The following is a 22,047-nucleotide window of genomic DNA, read 5'->3' on the forward strand; positions in this document are numbered from 1 at the left end:
AATGTAATAATATTACTTTCAGGAGAATATGAGCAGTTTTACTTTAATCTTTAAGTAAATAACAAGGTAAACAAAAATTATGTGTATAATAACTTGTAGTTATTGATATTGTATTTTTTAAATGTTCCTTTCCCAGTTAGCATATTATTACCAGAGGAAAGGTTGGAAGACCTGTTTAATATGTGCAGACACATTCAGAGCAGGTAATATGTTGAAATTTGAAAACAGTTCTCTGTAATTTTTATTTTCAAGTTTGAGGACTCATTAACTCTTTATCTTATAGGAGCTTTTGACCAACTAAAACAGAATGCTACCAAAGCAAGAATCCCATTCTATGGAAGGTGGGTTTCTGGTTTTTATTTTGATACTCACTCATGTGTCTCATCTTGTCTGAGTTTTTATTTTATCTACCTGGTCACATTTTAATATTTACTTAGAAGTTTAAGTCTTCCTGGAACAAAGTGGGGGTATAATTAATAAATTGTTATCTTTTATTATTATAACACGACTTTTCTGATCCAGCCTGATAGATCAGAGTGGACATAGTTTAGTTTATAATCTGCCTGTACTTATCATCCTGCCTTGTATGCTTTCTTACTTGCTTCCCTAATCTTCTAAGACCTATCTGAAGCATTCCTTGATTAAACACACCAGTGAATTCCATACCGTTTCTTTAGTACATAATTTTTAAAAGTTTGTGTTTGATCAGCCTAAAATAGCTTATAATTTATAATTATCTCAGATAGAGATTCTCACATCATTGCTATCTTTCATTTGATACAGTAGTTCAGTTAGGTAGTTTATACATGTTAGAATGATTAATGAAAAGAATCGAGTCTAGATGGAATTTAGGACTTTTTCAGGGGATAGCATTTTTCTTAACATTATTAATATAAATGGTTTCTTAGAAAGTTAAAAGAAGCTACAATTTGAGGTAATTGAATGAATGATATCATTTTATTAGTCCTTGCCTTACACTTTTTGGCTGGCCAGAAATGCTAATGAACTTCGGCTGATCCTATATTCTTTATTTAAAATTTTTTTCTTTTAGTTTTTTTTATGATTTCTAATAGGCAGATTAAAGAATAATGTTAAGAATTTTATTTTTCAGATAAGCACTGTTTCTAATATAGATTTAAAAATCAAGGGGTAAAAAATATCAAGGGATAATAAACAGTTGCATCTTTAGAGTTCAAAATTTGTAAATAATTTAGCGGATAATTAACTATTGGCCAAAGCCAGAGCATTTCTAAACAGTATTCTCAGTACCATTTACTAAATAATTTCTCCTTTGCTCATGTAAGTTTAAGAAACCTAATACATGTATGGAGTAAAGTATTGGTGATCATTGTTTCCTCTAGGAGGACTGAAGGAAGTGGGACTGAGGAAGAATTTGAACTGCATCTCTGTTGTTAAATTTACATATTAACACCTATTTTAGGGGGTGGTATATACAGGACCGTTTGTTATATTATCATTTGTTCTGTATTTTTTTTTTTAAACTGTATTACTTAAAACTTTTAAAGAAGTGAAAGCACTTACAGTTTCACTTCCCAGTTTTTAGCATGGCCACCTGTGATTTTTTTCAATGTCGGTACAAACGAATACACAGATATAGGTAGATAGATAATCTTAAATTGAAATGGAGTCTTACAGTGCTTTGTACTTTGTTGTGATAATGGTTATATGTAAATTTGTCAAAACTCATCAAAATGAACACTTAAAATAGTGTATCTTACTGTTTATCAGTAGACCACTATACAGTTGATTACAAATGGGATGTTATTACAAGATTGTGAGTACTCTTGGGATGGAGTGTGGTGCCGGTTATGTTGTTTCTTTTTTTTTTTTTTTTTTTTTTAAAGATTTTATTTGTTTATTCGACAGAGATAGAGACAGCCAGCGAGAGAGGGAACACAAGCAGGGGGAGTGGGAGAGGAAGAAGCAGGCTCATAGCAGAAGAGCCCGATGTGGGGCTCGATCCCAGATCGCCGGGATCACGCCCTGAGCCGAAGGCAGACGCTTAACCGCTGTGCCACCCAGGCGCCCCGGTTATGTTGTTTCTTGATCTGGGTGTGTTTGCTTTGTGAAAATTCACTGAGTTTATAATTTGTGCAACTTTCCTATATAAATGTATTGTACTTCATTAACACATACAAAAAAACGGGATCGTAGTAATTCTGGAATGGACCGTATACGGTTTAAGGTAATTCTTTATGACATCATTGCAATTCCATTGTATGCTTGTATGCGATCATATTTCTTTGTATGTTCATATATTTTAATTGTATCTTTAGCATATTTAAAAATACCTGGTAATGCTAATCTCTTTTTTCAACATTCTCTTGCCTATTCTCATCTGCTTATTTTCCTAGATTAAATTTAAAAATTCCTTATTAAGTTCCAAAAAGAAAAATCTTCCAAAATTTTGCTTGGAACTATATTGAAACCGATTAAGTTAGTGGAGAACTGACACATTTACTATATTTGTATTGTTCAGTTTGAGAACTTCCTATGTCATTTTGCTTTAAAAATTTGCCCTTGAATATAGTAATTTTCTTCATTTAAATCTCATACGATAATATTATTAAATGCCTTCCTACCTAATTTTTATTGTTAATTTAGGGGGAAAACTTTTTTTTTTTTTAACATATGTCTTTTCATTTGACAGTATTGATCTGTATAAAAAGTTGCCGCTTCTGAAAACAGTGCAGATTAAAATGTGATCTCATTTCTTGATTTTCAAGTTGAAAAGGTTTTTGAGGGGGCGTCTGGGTGGCACAGCGGTTGAGCGTCTGCCTTCGGCTCAGGGCGTGATCCCGGCGTTGTGGGATCAAGCCCCACATCAGGCTCCTCCGCTGTGAGCCTGCTTCTTCCTCTCCCACTCCCCCTGCTTGTGTTCCCTCTCTCGATGGCTGTCTCTATCTCTGTCAAATAAATAAATAAAATCTAAAAAAAAAAAAAAAAGAAAGAAAAGGTTTTTGAGGATGGTGAAAATGTGATTATATTAGGAATGTGGTTATATTAGGAATGAAATTAAACTTTTATGGAAGACATTTTCCTTTTAGAAACCGAAAGCTTACCCATTAAATGTAATAACACTCGTGTTATAGGAGTCCCAGAAGAAGTGAGAGAAAAGGGGGCAGAAAATTTATTCGAGGAAATATCTGAAAACTTCCTAATCTGGGGAAGGAAACAGACATCCAAATCCAGGAGGCCCAGAGAACTCCCATCAAAATCAACAAAAAAGAAATCAAAGGCTAAATTACAGATCATGTGATCCAAATTCAAGCTGTAGGAATATGTCATAACAATATCAAAGAAACAACATTATGAACTCTTTATATTGGCTATTATTTTTAATACTAAGAAATTGGAAATACTTCAGATGACCAACAATAGGGCATTTCTTTAATGAATGATAGTATAGCCATATGATGGAGTGTTATGTAGCCTAAAAGTCATGTTTTACAAGATTATTTAATGGTTTTGTAAAATGCTTACAAAAGGGTGTTAAATGGGAAAGCATGTGTGAAACATTTATTTATTAAAGAAAATATAAAAAGTATTTGAGGGAAGCACAACTCATTCAGATAAGACATGCAGCAGAATCACATAGAATTTTGTAATTGGGAAACTGGATATTGCTTTATGTTGCTCTAGGAGTGGTTTGCTGTCTTTATTTTTATTTTTTATTGTTTTGTTTGCTATTTTTAGTATTTATTAGATTTTCTTCTAAATTGAAATTGTGATCATTATGACTTTTTCAGAATAGATTAAAAGTACACCAACGGTTGCCAAATTATTAATAATTGGAAGTTTTGCTTTATGGTTGTTGTTAAATCATTTGTCCTTGTTAAATAGCTATACGGAAATGGATCCTGTTATCATTGCCTCTGAAGGAGTGGAGAAATTCAAAAATGAAAATTTTGAAATTATTATTGTTGATACAAGTGGCCGCCATAAACAGGAAGACTCTTTGTTTGAAGAAATGCTTCAAGTTGCTAATGCTATAGTAAGTAACTTTCAATTTAACAACATTGTAAGGACTTTGGTTAATTTAATTACAACCTGATTGTGTTTAAGATCTATATAAATTTTTTTTTCCTGTATGATAGATTCCAAATAATTTATTTCTATTTTCGGTATGTGTATCTGTATGGTAAGGATTTAATTTTCTCTACACTAGATATGAAATTTTCATGAGTAAGTACCAATAAAATTTTCCTTTCTCAGTCATCTTACTGTATATATAGGAAAAAACAAGAAACAAAAATTTAGAATTAACCTTTAATATCTATTGAATTTTTTTTAAGAATGCTTTATTCAGCCTCTGTTACTAGGGCAGTCTCTTATTTTTTTTTTTAAGATTTTATTTATTTATTTGAGAGAGAAGAAGAGAGAGAGAGAGACAGAGAGAGAAGGAGCAGGGGGAGAGGCAGAGGGAGAGGGAGAAGCAGACTCCCTGCTAAGCAGGGAGCCTGAGGGGGGCTTGATCCTGGGACTCCAGGATCACAACCTGAGCCAAAGGCAGATGCTTAATTCACTGAGCCACCCAGGCACCCCATCTATTGAATTTTCTTTCTGTAAATTATTTAAATTAAATTGGGACATTTACTTTAGATGAATTTTGATTTTCAAAATGAAGCATTTAAAAATGTTAATGATCATTTAGCGCCTCTTTAAAATTGTGATGGAAATAATTTAGGGAAAAGAGTTTCTAGATGATCTGTAGAATGTATTTTGCCCATGAACCCATGTTTTGCCATTGAGGAGTTGGCAGTAATTCTTTAGCTAATGGTTGATGCTAGTAAGTTTCTTTTTAGCCATGCCATTATTTTGACCTAGTTGAGCAGAGCTAAGGGGAAAAACCTCACCTGTTTTACTCATTTTGATTTTAGTGCATACTTTTCTACTTTTTTCCTCTTACTGACTTCTAGTATTCGTTTGCCTAGAATGTGATTCCTCCAGATCTTTGCATAGCTTTTTTCCTCTTTATTCAGGCCTCATCTCAAATGTTACCTCCGGAGAGACCCCCCCGGCTTCCCTACCTAAAGAAGTCTCCGACACCTCAAAACTGATACTCTCTATCCCATTTTAATTGTCATACGTCTGCAGTGTTTACTTGCCCATTGATTTTCTGTCTCTTCTGACTAGAATATAAGTCTTACAAGGACAGGGATTTTCTCGTTTATCTGTCTCAGGACCTAAATGGTGCCTAATACGTAGTACTCTCTCAATAAATATTTATTGATTTAATGAATAATTATTTATATTAAATATTTTTCTATAGCTTCTAATGATGAAATTTACTTAAGAGCAGTAAAAATATGTCTCTTTCTTATTTAAATTTTCTAGCAACCTGATAACATTGTTTACGTGATGGATGCCTCCATTGGGCAGGCTTGTGAAGCCCAGGCAAAGGCTTTTAAAGATAAAGTAGACGTAGCCTCCGTAATAGTGACGAAACTTGATGGCCATGCAAAAGGAGGTGGTGCACTCAGTGCGTAAGTGTCATTGATGCTATTGTCCTACGTCTTGGGCTTATATGGGTGTGTGTGTGTGTGTGTGTGTATTTATAGCTTTCTTATTGATCATTTAAAATATATTCCAATATAGAGTCAAATTTTAAAAATTAAAAAAAAAAGATATATTCCAGTAGTGGACCTAATATGGTCTATAAAAGAAGTTTAAATAGAATCAGAATTTTGGAGTCTTTCTGATATAGTTCTGTTTTAACAAGTGAAAAGAAACTTGAACTTTGTCTCATTACTTTGAAATATGCTAGAAATTTGTTTGCCTTTTTGAAATTATTTCATGTTTTCTTTTTCTTTACAGAGTTGCTGCCACAAAAAGTCCAATTATTTTCATTGGTACAGGGGAACACATAGATGACTTTGAACCTTTCAAAACACAGCCTTTCATCAGCAAGCTTCTTGGTATGTACAGTGGTGGGGATATAGAAAAATCTCCAAGAAATAGCATGGATATTTAGGACAGATTGGGATTTTAATCCTACGCTCTCATTGACTAGTTCAGGAAAATCATTAGCTTCTATGATTTATCTTCCTCACCTGTAAAAAGTAAGGATAATGGTTTTCTGCTTCTTCTGGTTAGAGTGGTAGAATGAGCTATTAGACGGAAAGTTCTTTGGAAAAGTTTGAGAGCACCGTACAAAAATATGTAGTTGTGGTAATAGCGGGGGGAGTGGTAGTAAAACTTTTTGTACCAGGTAATAGAGTTAGCATGGAATTGGGAATAAAACCCTGGGCTGGAGTCCCTGCTTTGTCACTTAACCTCTTGAGGTTGTTTTCTCACCTGTAAAGTATAGTAGGAATATCTGACCTGCTGTCTCACAGGGGTATTATCTGTGTGCATGTATTTTGTATAATGTAAAGCAGCATATACTGTTGTTAATTTTTCTCTTTTTTTTGGTCTTGTAGGTATGGGCGACATTGAAGGACTGATAGATAAAGTCAATGAGTTGAAGTTGGATGACAATGAAGCACTTATAGAGAAGTTGAAACATGGTATATGAGAAGCAAAAGCATTTGCTCTCAGATGTCTTCCCATGATTTTGAAAAAGCTACTGTTAATTTGTTTGAAATGATAAATCTGTGATTAAAGTTCAATTCGTCAAATGTTTATTTCCTACATGATTTATATGCAAATAATTTTAAATCTCAGATATGTGAACAATTGTAGAATTGAGTGTTTTTATTTTCTTCCTTGTAATCAAATTGCCTTAAGGTTAAAATTGAGGTTTTCATTGGGTTTCTTGAAGTAGAACAGGTTAAATGTAAGTTGGAACATTCTTCCTAATCTGTTTACTTATAAATGATGTGTGTGTGTGTATGTGTATATATTATATATATAATAAAATATAAAGAAATTTAAAAGAATGAGATTAAGCACACACATTTTTAAAAAAATTTTTTATTATGTTATGTTAATCACCATACAGTACATCATTAGTTTTTGATGTAGTGTTCCATGATTCATTGTTTGCGTATAACACCCAGTGCTCCATGAAAGCACACACATTTTTTTCACACCACATTAAAGACCACTCCTGTAGAGAATATACGTTGGTATTAAGAGCTCAATTTCTTAAATCTATCATACCTGAATTTATATCTGATCTATTTTTAGCTGTATAACTTTTTCAAATTACTTAACCTTAATTTCCTTATCTGTAAAAAATAGGTAAGGTACTAAATATCTTCTTTGTAGAGTTGTGAAGATTAAATCAGCTGTTGCATATAAAATCAGAAGCTTTCAGCATATATTATTATTGACCATTTCTGTTTTTCTTCAAATGATCTTACTGTCAGTTTCCTTGGTCACATACTATCCCGCTTTTTGCTCTTTTTCCCTTACCTTGTCAGTTACGAATGCCTTTATCCCTCTCTTAAATGTTGGTGTTCTTCAGGGATCAGTGGTAGGCCATCTTTTCTCTAGAGCTTCAGATTGGTATCTTTCTGTTTCCCAGACCATTCTTGGATGTTCCATTGACACTTCAAATTCAGCATATCCGTATCTTCCCATCCTAATGTCTCACCCTGTTTTTATAATCAATGAATGCTAATGTCTTATTGCCAGAGGCACTTGGGTATTGTCATGGACTCTCTTATTTCTTCCTAGTTCTGCCCATTCCTTTTCCCATCAGTCAGCTCGTCCTAGTAATTCTACCTCCTAAATACCTTCATTCCATTCCTTCTCTCCAGCTCCTACAATTATGCAAGTTTTTCTCTTGCCTAGATTGTTTATTCAAATTTTAATTATCTTCCTGTTTCTTGGATTCTTCCCCTTGGATCTGTTTTTCATAGATCATTTCATTGTAGCCAAATGATCTTTGAAAAATGCAAGTTTGATTCCATTACTGCCTTTCTTGTCTTTCAGTGGCTTCCCGTTGCCCTTAGAATGTTTTTAAATGACTCTACCATTGGGGCGCCTGGCTGGCTCAGTTGGAGGAGCATGCGACTCTTGATCTCAGAGTTGTGAATTTGAGCCCCACATTGGGTGTAGAGATGAAAAAAAATGACTTTACCACCTAGCCCACATCTTCCATATCATTTTTGATGTTCTTCTTAACCTCCCATGTGCCATTCATGCTGAATTTCACTCAGCTTCTCCAAGTTACATTGCTGTCTGTTACCCTGTGCTTTTGCCTATTAGACAGGTGTCCTCTATTCTTCCTACTTCCACCGTCCTCTCCCCAGCCACGCTGGCTAACTCCTACTCATACTTCAGTCTCTCCTTCTTTAGGGACATTATGCCTGATCCCTGGACTGAGTTAGAACTCTCTGCTATATGTTTCCATGCGCCTTGTAATTTTTGTATTATTCATCAAAATTATTAGATATCTATCTTCCCTGCTTGAGGGTGAAGGTAAGTTTCATAGCTTTGTTCCTCACCTTTTATTACAGTACCTAGCACAGTTCTGGCACTTAGATCTTTAATAAATATTCTATCCCTCATTGCCAGGTTCTTTTCCCCACCTCCCTCTATACTGAACAGCCTTACCACTGCTTCCACCAGCCCACTAAATTATATCCCTAGTCAGTCTACTTTTTGACTCTTAGGTCTCGCCTTATGTCTGCATTTTGCTTCTGCTATTAGCATTCTACTAATTTCTGAGGTCACCAAGTAGTAACCTTTCTTTTTTTCCTTGGTTCCCAGTATTTAAGTGTTATCTTTCTTTTGTTTTCAAAGTCTTCACTTGGGTTCCATGACAGTGGATTTCTTAGACTATCATGGCTTCAATGGTCACTTCTGTATAATGGCCAAATATGTATTTCAGCCTTAACTTTTTCTACCACTGTTTAATTTTGCATTTCTAGCTGCCTGCTCTAACATTTCCTTTAAAATATTGTACTGCCACTTAAATTCAGAATGGCTAAACCCAAATACCTTTTACAGGTATATCTTTAGGGCATAAATAGAAAATACTCTGGATTGTTGTTGTTATTAATTGAAGTTAATTTACATGTAACAAAATGCTTGGTTCCTAAGGATATGATTCCATCAATTTTGACAAATGCATAATAACCCATATCCATCAGGAAGCAACATTTCCATTAACTAGAAAGTTTGCTCATTCTTCCCAGTAAGTACATCATATTGTAGGAATCCTAGAGTTATGTCCTTCCCCCCTCTTACCTAGCTTCTTTCATTCAGCATAAGCTTTTGACATTCATCCATTTAGTTGCATGTACCTGTAGCTTGTTCTTTAATCGCTGAGTAGTATTTTATCCATAGTCTATCGTTTTCCTGTCCGTGGACAGCCAAGTTGTTTAGGAAACGCCAAATAGTCTTCTAAAGTGTGACGCCATTTTACATTCTCACCAGCAATACATGAGAGTTCTGCTTGCTCCACATGTTCTTTAACTTCGTGTTGTCAGGCGTTTTAGTCATCCTGGTGGGTAGAGTTTGTCTTGTTTTCAAGTTTTGTGTATATTTGTTTTTGTTCATCTTCTCCGATAGAATGTAAGCTTCTCTAGGGTAGAATCTGTCTGTGTATCTGTATATTTTCTACTGCATGCATCCTATGATCTTGCCCATAGTAACTGCTCAGGAATGTTTATTGATTAGATGTTTTGCAAGTGTGCTTCAAGATGAACCCATGACTAAGGAAAAGATTAAGTTTATTGAATGGAAATGTACATTCTCTAATATGTCTGAACCATTTCTATTGTATTTCAGGTCAGTTTACGTTGCGAGACATGTATGAACAATTTCAAAATATCATGAAAATGGGCCCCTTCAGTCAGATCTTGGTTAGTTATCCTAAAAAGTTTTTTTTCCTACCTTCTTCTTTCATTAATTTTTTAAAGAATAGATGCATTCGCTTTCATTATTTTTGCTATTTGGGTAAAAAAAACATTTTAAAAACTTAGTGTCAAAATTAAAGCCAGTAGTTACATGTGAACATTCTGAACAATTTAATCTCAAGCTGTTTTTGATTTTATGTTTAAATATATTTGTTTTAGGGGATGATCCCTGGTTTTGGAACAGACTTTATGAGCAAAGGAAATGAACAGGAGTCAATGGCAAGGCTAAAGAAATTAATGACGATAATGGATAGTATGAATGATCAAGGTAAGATGGCCAATTACTTGATTTAGAGGACAATGTTCTCAATATTTGCAAGTGGATAGTTTCACTGTGTTCTTGTGGACAAGATGGGGAAAAATTTAGACTGGAAGAATATTGTTAGGTAGGTTTGTAGCTGTTTGAAAGCTTTTACTCAAAGGGTTATGACTATTGGATTGACTTCATCATAGAGAGAAATGTCTAGTACAGTGTTTCTGCAGACACTCTCCAGTGTTCTCCAAAGAATACTCGTTCTTCATGATGATGATAGAAATAACTTGAAAGGAGAGTTCTGTAGTCAGATAAATTTGGGGGAATTCTGGGTTAAAAAAACTATTCAGTTTATTTATTGTAAGTCTCCTCAGAACTCTCATATGCTAACGTGAGTTGGGAATCTGTAAGAGAGATCATTTAAACAATGTTTACAAACTTACTTTGCACTGAAACTCTCAGGTTTCAGTCTTTTTTTTTTTTTTAGGGAGAGAGAGCGGGTGCATGCACAAGTTGGGGAGGGGTGATCAGAAGAGGGAAAATACACCCTCAATAAAATCCTTTCCTGTATCTCCAGTCTTTTCTTACCTACTGATTTTTTTCCCCATCAGCATATAAACATTCTTAAGTTCACGTTTTCTGGGCTATACTTCTCCGTCCTGCTTTTTTGCTCTTCTTTTCTCTTTTCAGTCAAACTTTTTGAAAGAACAGTTTGTATTTTTCTCAAACTATTGAAATCTGACTTCTGTCCCCATCGCTTCGGAAATAGATCATACAAAGATTTCCGGTAACCTGGGTTGCTCCAGTGGATCCTTTTCAGTCTTTTTCTTGACCTTTACAACACTGGCTGTTGTTAATCACCTTTTTTTCTTGGGTTCTATTATACCATCTCCCCACTTTTACCCTTACCTTTCTTGTGAACTCAGTCATTTTTCCAGCCTGCCCCTAAGATGACTGTATATTACAGGTTCTGTCCTCAGCCAGTTTCTTCTCATTCTGCTTATTTTCTTTGAATAATTCATCCACATGTGTGCTTTCTCTGCTGCTTGACCGATTATTTTTTGTAGCCTCTACCTCTTTTCCGAGCTCTAGGCTTTTATAGTAACCCAAATAAGATTGCGTCTTTCTCATCTCTGTATCTTCAACACCACAAAAAGTTTTGTATGTAGAATTAAGAATTGCAGCCATATCTAGAGTATTTACTCTGTCCTGAGCACTTTACATATATCAATCCATCTAATCATCACAGTAACTCGCAAAGGACAGTTCTGGGGTTAAAATCCATTATTATCTAGCTTTTGCAGATCAGGAAACAGAGACGTAGGAAAGTTGAGTAACTTGCCCAAGGGTGCTAGCTACCGAGTGGAGAGACTGGGGGTCTGGCTCAAGAGTGTACACTCTGGATCACCTCCTCTCTATTTGCTCAGCTAAATGGTGGACATGTTTGAAAGTTTTCTGAGGCACGGATCCAAAATGTAGTTTTCTCCCTTGGTGAGTGACGCTTCCATCCGTCTGATAGATATCTATCTACTCGGTCACCCAAGCTAGAAAGTGGGGTCAAGCTAGATTTATATTCTTGCTCATTTCTATTTAGTGGTTCTGTTGATTATGGAGATGAAGGTTTTGAAATGCCTAACTTTTCTCCTCTTAATTCTGTAAGTTTTATGTCAGGTAAGCTCTTTTTTTGGGTACGGTACACATTTAGGATTGTTAGGTCTTCTTGGTGAATTGACCTTTTTGTCATTATGTGTGTAATGTCCTCCTTTGTCCCTTGTCTGTTTTGTCTAATATTATTATAGCTTTCTTTTAATCAGTTGTTTGCATTGTTTATCTTTTTCTATCTTTTTACTTTTAATCTGCCTGTATCATTATATTCGAAGTGAGTTTTATGTCAATAGCATGTAATTGGGTTATTTTTTTTCTATTAATACATTCTCATATACTCTCTTTTAACCGATATATTATTGATCTATTGGAACTTGGTTCTGCCATTTTATTTTTGTTCTATTTGTTCCCTGTGATTTTTGTTCTTCTGATTTTTCTTTTCTACTTTCTGTGAGTTACTTGAATATTGTTTAGTATTCTAATTATTATAGAATAATTATTGTTATTTATATTATTATTTACAGGTTATTTAGTACCTATAGTTTTTCTGAGTATATTTTAAAAAATAATTTTCTTAATGGTTGCTTTAGGTATTACAATATGCATACATATTGAATTTCGTGGTATTACAAGATGCATATACATTTAACTTATCACGGTCTACTTCTATTAGTATTTTACCACTTCTAGTAGAATATAGGAACCTTAACATTACCTTAGGTTTAGTGAGTTCCACTTTCTAAATAGTTCTCATATCTTCCCTCTTCTCTTTGTCTCTGAGTCCCCTACATTACTTCATACACTCATCATTTCTTACCTAGATTGTTACATAGTAGCTTCTTACCGTTTCCCTTTCAATTTTTTCACTTCTCTTTCCAATTTGTCTTCCTTACTGCCACAAGAATGGTCTTTCTAAACATAAAAAATTCTGGGATCAGGGATGCCTGGGTGGCTCATTTGGTTGAGTGTCGACTCTTGGTTTCAGCTCAGATCGTGATCTCTCAGGGTCGTGAGATTGAGCCCCACATCAGACTCTGTGCTGGGTGTGGAGCCTGCTTGAGATTCCCTCTCTCCCTCTCACCCTCTGCCCCTCCCCCTGCTCGAGAGCTCGTGCACGCTCTGTCTCTCTCTCAAATAAATAAATAAAATCTTTTTTTTTTTTTTTAAGATTTTATTTATTTGACAGAGCGAGAGAGCACAAGCAGGGGGAGCAGCAGAGGGAGAGGGAGAAGCAGGGCTCCCTGCTGAACAGGGAGCCTGACATGGAGCTCGATCCCAGGACCCTGGGATCATGACCTGAGCCGAAGGCAGACCCTTAACCATCTGAGCCCCCCAGGCGCCCCAATAAATAAAATCCTTAAAAAAATAATTCTGGGGTCCAACTCTTTCACTGGCTCCTTAGTGTTGTCATAATGAATTCCAGACTCCTAAGCCTGGCATACAAATTCTGTTCTAGTCTTGTCCTTATCTACTTTTGCAACTTCTTAAGTCTCAGCTCTTATCCAAGCTTGGTTTCTTCTACACAAAACTATTTTTATTCTAGAAATCCATGTTTTGCTTCCTAGAATGTCCCTTGCTTCTTTCTCTTGTTTACTTAACTCATATTTGTCCTTTAGGACTAATCAGTTAAAGAGGAACCATTCGCATGGAGCCTTTTCTGACCTCCTTTCTTCTTTAAATTATGTCCCCTTCTGGCATTTGTTTTAATTCTGTCAGACTGCTTACCATGATGTGCTGTTGTGAGCTTGTCTTCTTTCTCTTCACTCCACTTTAGGTCTTAGAATACATATTTTCTAAATATTTTATAGTGAAGATGTGGCTTAAAAGCTGCATTTATGAAATGGATTTAGATTTTAATGACTGTAAATTTATTATGAGATGTGCTCTTTATTTGTATTGTATTTCAGTTCACTTCTGGACAATATGCTTAGAGGGTGTAGACAAATTGGAAAATATTAGGAAATCAGGATAATGGGAGTTATTAGGGGCACCTGGGTGGCTTAGTCAGTTTAGTGTCTGCCTTCGGCTCAGGTCATGATCTCAGGGTTCTGGGATCGAGCTCTGCGTTGGACTCCTTGCTTGGTGGGAGCCTGCTTCTTCCTCGCCCTCTGTTGCTCCCCCTTGCTTCCGCTTGCTCTCTCTCTCTCTGTCAAATAAATAAAAATAAAATCCTTAAAAAAAAATAAATGGAACCGTGTTATAAGAGGAACAGTCAAAAAGAATTGGATATTTGTAACCTAGAGGAGATTCACCAGAGACTTGGTAGCTCTCAAATATTTGAAAGCCTTATTTTTTGTGCATGGCAAGGAGACATGTGTGCAAATAGGAGGAGGTGCCAGGCAAATTTATTTTATTTTAATAGGTGAAAGATTTTCCATAATTATAGGTATGATAGAATGGCATAGATTACTATATTTTAAATAGTGAGTCATCTGGGGATATTCAGACTGAGGCTAGATAACCGTTTATTGGGGGATGTTGTAGAGAAAATGCTGACGTAATAGAAATTTTGACTAAAGTCCATTGCATTCCTGAGATTGTATGCAGCTAAAGCCAGAAGAAGTGCACCTCATATCCTAAGAGTTATAAAAACACTGGAGGGAATTAACTCATTCTTTATGTCACAGAAAAGATTAAAAAGCTAGTAGTAATTACATACAAAATATTACCTTTATTCCATTGATGATAGAACCTGTCTACTTCTGTTGCTTAGAGGCCTAAATTTATGATTTAAATGTTAATAGTTATTTAGAGCTAAAGCGAGCACTTTTCTTTTTTGAAATATACCTTGTAGTGTAAGCTCTGAGGAGCACCTGGATATGAGATATGGAAAAGGTAGACGTGGGTTTTAAAGGTTTTCAGAATGTTCTATTTTATTTAAACTGTGGGGTGAGTACATGTGTATTCGTTTCATTGTTTTTATAGCTTACAAATATAGATGTTCTTTTGAGTTTATTTCATGTTTAATTTTTAAAAATCAGATGCGAACATGGCAGGCGATAATAACATTTGTTAAATCAGGTGGTGGTTTCACCATTTTATTTTTGTGTGTGTAAGGTATTTGTACATAACTGTTTTGATAATGAATGTTAATTGTATGTTAATGAGAGTAATTAATCCTTGTCTACAGAGCTTGACAGTACTGATGGTGCCAAGGTTTTTAGTAAGCAACCGGGAAGAATCCAAAGAGTAGCAAGAGGATCAGGTGTGTCAACAAGAGATGTTCAAGAACTTTTGACACAATATACCAAATTTGCACAGATGGTAAAAAAGATGGGAGGTATCAAAGGACTTTTCAAAGGTAAGAAAAGTCACAGACTCCTCATTACTTAACATAGTGAAAGTAAAGAAAGAAGTTGAAAAACTAAAATTAAAGCCAGGGACTACTGCCAGTATTGGAGAACATATTGCTGAATTTCATGATATAGTCAAGTACTTCTTGAATGTGATCTGTGATTTTATCTGTTTTTAGATTCAAAGTAGTAAACACTAATTAAAAACAAACTTAATGACTTTATTTTTATGAAGACGTAATACAGATTAAAGAAAATTTAGATAGAATAAGAAAGTATATGAAAAAAACTTGAAACACCCATTACCTTTTCTCCCCAGAGAATCCTACGGGTCCTATTGCAAGTAGGACTGTAACTAGTGCTTTGATAGAACTAGCGCTTTCTTCTGGAACATCATGACTATTTTTCTCTATTGTCTACCATTCTTCAAAATACAGCATTTAAGCACTGAATACTCTCCCAGTGACGCTTGTCTTTGTTTTGTGCAGTGGCTGTTCGGGCTGGCGCGTCTGCTTCTGTGGCGGTATCAGTTGTTGCGTCAGTTCCTGCGCAGTCCTCTGGGAAGCCAGGGATTTTGTCTGTTTTGATCAGATACACAGTAGACGCTGAATGAATTTTGTAATAATTCAGTATTTCCAATTTAATGATCAGATGTTTCTTTCAGTAGGTGTTTTTTAGATGACTACTCAAGTTTAATCTCTTCATAGATTTATTAGTTTGGATTTCCTTCGTGAATCACCCCTTAAGTTCCTTGTTCATTTGTCTCATTTCTCCCTGCTGTTGCTTTGTAGTAACTCTTTAAAATCCTTGGTTTATGTCTGCAAATATTTTACCCAGTTTTCATTTGCCTTTTATTTTTATTTGTATTTTTTAGTGAATAAAAGCTTTCATTTTTAATGTAGCCAAGCCTATTTATCATTTTCTTTGATTTCTTTATGCTCAGAAAAGCCTTCCCCGTGCTGACAGCACAGTACCCACCTACATTTTTTACTTGTTTTGATTTTATTTTTTAGGTTTTTAACTTTTTATCCCATCTGAAATTTATTTTGCTGTGTATTGTGTAAGGTGAAAAGATAAGTTTACTTTTCTAATTGTCCTAGCCCTCTCTTAAAATTTTTTTTCTGTATTATAAACATTATTTAAGTGAATTTATTATTTCAAAATGCACTGATTAGATAATCTCCAAAGATGAAGCAATACCACTGAATAGGTTTCTAAAAAGGATGATTATTTATATAATTTTTTATCCCCTTTTGTCTTTGGCACTTTTCTTATTTTCTTTGCTTGTTATATGCTGTTTTCTTTTGTTAAGATTTAATTAATTAATTAATTAATTTGTGAGAGCACGGGAGCACGCCAGCACATGAGTGGGGGAGGAGCAGAGGGAGAGGGAGAGAGAGAATCTCAAGCAGACTCCCTGCTGAGTGCAGAGCCTGATGTGGGGCTCGATCTCATGACCCTGAAATCATGACCTGAGCTGAAATCAAGAGTCCCCCGCTTAACCAGCCGAGCCACCCAGGCAACACTGTGCTATATTCTTTTTTGTGACAGGGAGAAAAGTTAGACAAACATGTTTAAGATTGATTATAATTCCTCATATCACATGCTGTTTCAGATAGTGATTATTAAACACATGTCAGTTTAACATCTTTCCCAAATAACCCTATTTTTTTTATAGATTTATTTATTTATTTTAGGGAGAGAAAGAGAGCACAAGTGGGAGGGGCAGAGGGAGAGGAAGAGAGAATCTCAAGCAGACTCCGCGCTGAGCTGGGAACCCAACACAGGGCTCGATCTCACGACCTTGAGATCATGACCTGAGCTGAAACCAGATTGGACATTTAACCAACTGTGCCACCCAGGCACTGCTTTTCTTTTCTTTTTTAAGGATTTATTTATTTATTTATTTATTTATTTATTTATTTTAGAGAGAGAGCTGACTGTTCTTCATAGAACTACTGTAGATCCATTTATCTAAGCACTGATTACTCAGTAAAGGCACAATCAAGATGAAATGGGCAGTGGATGTGGTACACATTCTTGTCACACAAAGCTCTTCATATTTTTTTAGAAGTTTTAAGTCCTCAGAAACAAACACTTGTGACAATTTACCAACGGACACAGAATTCACATCTTACACAGATGTATTAATCATGACAAATTTTTCACAGATTTTATGTTTTATAAAAATGGATCTTTTATTCATATTTCTTAATTCATATAATTTATTCAGATTAGCCAGCTTTGATGTTCATTCTCATAATGCTTTTGAGAAGTACCAGAGTTAATGTTCCTTTGGAATAATTTTGCCTGAAGCAACTGTACTTACTCATTGTTGTTGCATCGATGATCTGTTTTGCCTCCTGTCTCTTGAGACCACAGCGGCTTTTCTCTGAAGGATGTTCTGTTCTGCCTCTCAGGGTGCATCTCTTTTCTGGGCTTCCTTTTTTACTGTGGAGTTTCAGTTGAGTGTGTGGAAATTCATTGGTAAATGGAGTTGCACTATTTGTCTTTCCATTCTCTGGAGCTTTTCATTATTTTTAATGATTTCTTAGATATATGCAAATCTTCATGTTCTCTCAGTCTTATTCTTTCATGTTAATTTACGAGCAACCCAGGCTCTTTCCCTTATGAACCCATATCTATAAAGTCAGGTTTTTGCTCAGCATTCTCTCATATGACTTTTAAACAATTGTTGTTAATAGCTTACTGTTAGTCACTGGATACAGTTTTGTATTAACAAAAATCATAGCCCTTAAAAAATCCCTTAAATGTCCTTTAAAAAAGAATTTCATTTGTCCTTTCTCAAAAATATGTATGTAATTGAGATAAAGATTAGAAGGGAATATGAACAAATGAAATAATGTGTTAGGGTGGTAAGGTTATGGGTGATTTTTAAAAATTTTACACGATTCATTAAACTTTCTATGATACCTTGATTATATTACATTCTACATTGACTCAAAACCTTTTTTTTTTTAGGTGGTGACATGTCTAAGAATGTGAGCCAGTCGCAGATGGCAAAACTGAATCAACAAATGGCCAAAATGATGGATCCAAGAGTTCTTCATCACATGGGTAAATACAAAGTTGTTGCCAGTATATCATACACAGTTTAATTTCTAAAGGTAGAGTTTTAATAAGCCTTCTGTTGTGATATTATGAACATCTGTTCAAAAAATGTATGATTTAAGGGAAATGGCCATCTGAATTCAGAGTTGAATGGTTGCAATAGTGCTGTATAATTGAGGTTTTATTCACTCTTGTGCTGCCATCTGTGTGATTTTTGAGCAAGATACTTTATCATCTTCTGTTAATGTTTGTTCCAGTGACCTTTTGCCCTGGTTTGGAATCTGGGTATTTTCAATGATGAGACTTTGAAATTATATAAGGATTTGGAAACCCAGTTAACGCTTTTGCTATGTGACCTCTGAAGAGTTCCTTAAACTTTCTGAACCTCACTTTCCTCTTTCGTAAAATCGCAGAAATATCTTATCAGGAAATTGTGAAAATTAAGTGAGCTAATATATATGAAAGCATTTAGCTGAGCTCTGGGCATATAGATGTTTAATAAATGGTTAATTCTTTTCTTCCTGTAAGTCCTATGAAAAAACTCCTCCACTCCCCAGAATTGGTTACTATTTGCAACAAGACTCTTTTGGACTTTCCAGAAAAATTCTTTTGTTTAGGTTTACTGACTGCCTGCTGTGTGACAGGTACTGTTCTAAGATCTTTTCATATATTATTTATTCCTTCTAACTTGATGAGGTAGGTTATTTTTTTCTTTTTTATAGATGAGGATACTGGTGATAATACAGATTTGTAATTGGTATGTTTTTCAAGGCTGATGACCAAATTGTAGTCAAATCCCAGTAAATTTGTTAGAAGTTAAAGTACTTATTTGGCAAAAGTAATACATGTTTCAAGTTCCACTTAATAATTACCTGATTTTACTCTATTTCTACTCTAGGTGGGATGGCAGGACTTCAGTCAATGATGAGGCAGTTTCAACAGGGTGCTGCTGGCAATATGAAAGGCATGATGGGATTCAATAATATGTAAAGAAGATGCCTTAATATAAACTGACTCAGTTGATACATTATTTGCCGAGACCTCAGAGTTTCCCTCCTTTTTGCAAACAGGAAAAAAGAGTATTTTTCTTGCCTGTCTTGCCATTTTTCTTTCTCTTCTCATCTTTTTTCCCTCTCCTTTTCTTCTTCTTTCCTTCCTACTTCCCTCCCTCCCTTTGATATAAGGGAGGAATATATAGTTTTTGTGGAAATCATTATATTTTTGCTTTAGATTTTCTGCTGTTAGTTTTCACCATCATAATACTTCTTAAGTTAAACAAATCATGATGTAAAATTTAGTACTTAAAAGTTTTTAATTGTCTCAAAGACCAAGCATTACATTTGTAAACAGTCCTGGTCAGTAGTTACATGATGTCTCAATAAAAGTGCTGTAAAATAAACTTCAAACTCGTTATAAATTAAGGGGTTGTTAACTTCCTTTATGATTTAAATTTATCAGTGAATCACATTAAAAGGCAGACAGAAAAACCAATGGTTATATGTCACTTAAAACTAGTCCTATAGGGGCTCCTGGATGGCTCAGTTGGCTAAGCTTCTGACTCTTAATCTCTGGCCTTGATCTCAGGGTCATGAGTTCAAGCCCTGGGTTGGGCTCCATGCTAGGTGTGGCGCCTACTTAAAACAAAACTAGTTCCACAAGTATACCTTTAATCGGAAATATGGTAGAATAACTGAACCATTAGTATTAGGAATTTTTGTTTAACTTAGAACAATTACGGTAATTTTGCCATAGAAAATCTCAGGCCTGCCATTTAAATTGAAATTGCGAATTTAGTTTATAATACAATGTTTTGTGTATAGCCTCCATTTTTTTATGTCATATATTTGAAGCCTTAATGGCAATATTTGGTTTGTTTGAAAAGCCAATTTTGTTGTTTCTTACATACCAAAAAAATCTGCTTGATGAAACTGATGTACTTTGGTGATAGTTAAGTATAGACTTCCTAATGGGAAAATAATTGCATATATTAGGTTGTCATGATTACATATTAAAAATAATGAGACAATGACAAGGTTGATTTGGTTGTTTGTTACTTTGGATTGCTACACAGTTCATTTAGAAAAGTGGCTTTTAAATAAGTTATGGAATTAATTAAAAATACTGGAATAATTAATACTTATTGATTATTGACATCATGAAGACTATAGATATGGTGTAGTGGTGTATTTTGAGCTGTAATTAGTTAATGTTTAGCAAAGGATTGATTTGTAGTAGTAGAAGAGAGTGAAATAAATAGCTAGTTTCTATAGTATTAATTTTTTATACCTCAGGTATTTTAAAAAGATCTTATAGGCCAAAGTATCTCTAAAAAGTAATGACAAAAGGAATGCAACAGATTTTCTTGTTTACTTGGGCAAGGATTTTATATCCCCCTAAATTATTTTTACCAGCCAAAAATTAGCATATCCCTATAGAACGTTGTATACCCTGTATAAATGATGTATCTTGTGTACTGCAGTGTCATCATAAGGTCCAGCTATAGACATTTGCCAATGAGAAAATATTGTTTCCCAAATTAGTTGCTAGTTAAATTGATGCATACCATCTTTACTGGGCAAGCGTTTTTGTGATTTCTGTCTTCTGGGGTACCACTTTTCACTTTGACCAAAGAAGGAATGAGACACTTGGCCAAACTTGATGGTTCAGTCATTGTTTTTAAAGTATTTTTGTGTCTGGTGCAAATTATATTTTTCAGAAGCAAAAATTACAGTGGCCTAGGACACCAGAACTCCTAGTTCAGCTTCCATATCTCTTTTCTCTAAGATGAGGGAATTGGAGATGCACTCTAAAATTCTGACTGCATTAATTTCTTAATCTGACATCTTTAGTTACAAAAGCTGTTCTTTCATCCTAACAGTTTTTGTCAAAGTACTGATGTTTAACAGCATAAATCAAATAATTTGATTTCCTTTTATTTTTCACTATTGTTAAAATTGGTTGCTAAGTTTTTGATACCTGTTATAGTCCCAGCTTAGATCACTAGCTAGATCTAATATTGTGTAACATTGGATTCTTCCTGAATTTTATTATAATGTTAATTATGTACCAACATAAAATTAGCTATAATTCCTAAGCTTTCAATGCTTATATAATTATAAAACAAAAACTCAGAAATTAATTTCAACAAACTATAGTGTCAACAAAGGGCAAATTAATGGGCAATTTGATGTGGTGGATATCAGCCTTCTTCTGGAAGTATATTTGCTGGCATATAAGATGTAAGGTAAGTATACACAATGCATTGCAATTTTATGGAGTAATTTTTTGGAAAATATTAAATACTTTTTATATGTAGTAAAAATGACTTCAAAGTGTATTGCATAATCATTACTTTGTTAAAATAAATACAGTATATTTTAATGAGAAGAGTTCCTAGGTCTGATACACAGTAATGTACTAATCTAGAATAGAAGTATAGTGCCCCATAGCTAAAAAGAAATGTGATATTGTCAATAAATACTTATATACAGAAGGCAATGAAAGCAGGAAATTTGCTAGAACTAAAGTCTCATCATGCATCTTAGTTTGGTAAAATTAATACAATATTAATATCTTATTTCAGTGAATGTAGAGGACTTAAAAAGTAAGCCATAATATAAAAATAAAATTGAATTTCTTTTACATATAGCTTTAGTACACACAAATATTTCAGTAAAAAATGGAACAAAGCATTTAAGATAAATGCAAAGGAATTTTAACTTGATGCTTGTATACGTGGTAAAATCAAGTATTTTACAGTTTGTGTGAGACAAGTAACCAAGGAATTTGGGTAAAACTGTCAGCGAGAGTCATGGCTAAACAACAACAAAATGTATGTAAGTTTTGATCTTCCTTAAAATCTAGAAATAATTATTAATAGAGTCAAATAAGTTATATCCAAAACCAGAAATCCATTATCACAGCTCAAATCTAGATGATGTTCATTGCTTGCATTCACTGGATTTGAAATGGAGTTGTCATCTTCAAAATT

General features: G+C 34.4%; 1 protein-coding gene across 5 annotated transcripts in view; it reads left to right on the forward strand.

Moving 5' to 3' along the window:
* Window positions 1-22,047, forward strand: part of LOC113266123 (signal recognition particle subunit SRP54) — a 127,211-nt gene that overhangs the window by 82,699 nt on the left and 22,465 nt on the right. For 4 of the 5 annotated variants that reach the window (XM_057306382.1, XM_057306383.1, XM_026513589.4 and 1 more), the window contains 11 exons: window positions 137-203; window positions 284-341; window positions 3,865-4,015; window positions 5,359-5,507; window positions 5,839-5,939; window positions 6,444-6,530; window positions 9,706-9,779; window positions 9,993-10,101; window positions 14,822-14,992; window positions 17,967-18,062; window positions 18,955-19,455. In XM_057306382.1, coding sequence (XP_057162365.1) covers window positions 137-203; window positions 284-341; window positions 3,865-4,015; window positions 5,359-5,507; window positions 5,839-5,939; window positions 6,444-6,530; window positions 9,706-9,779; window positions 9,993-10,101; window positions 14,822-14,992; window positions 17,967-18,062; window positions 18,955-19,046 — 1,155 coding nt within the window. In that variant the 3' untranslated portion in view covers window positions 19,047-19,455. Of the gene's footprint in view, window positions 1-136; window positions 204-283; window positions 342-3,864; window positions 4,016-5,358; window positions 5,508-5,838; window positions 5,940-6,443; window positions 6,531-9,705; window positions 9,780-9,992; window positions 10,102-14,821; window positions 14,993-17,966; window positions 18,063-18,954; window positions 19,456-22,047 lie in introns of those variants that run through there. The other variant, XM_057306384.1, reaches the window with a different exon arrangement.

Source organism: Ursus arctos, unplaced genomic scaffold (genome assembly GCF_023065955.2).
Source record: "Ursus arctos isolate Adak ecotype North America unplaced genomic scaffold, UrsArc2.0 scaffold_37, whole genome shotgun sequence".
NCBI lineage: Eukaryota > Metazoa > Chordata > Mammalia > Carnivora > Ursidae > Ursus > Ursus arctos.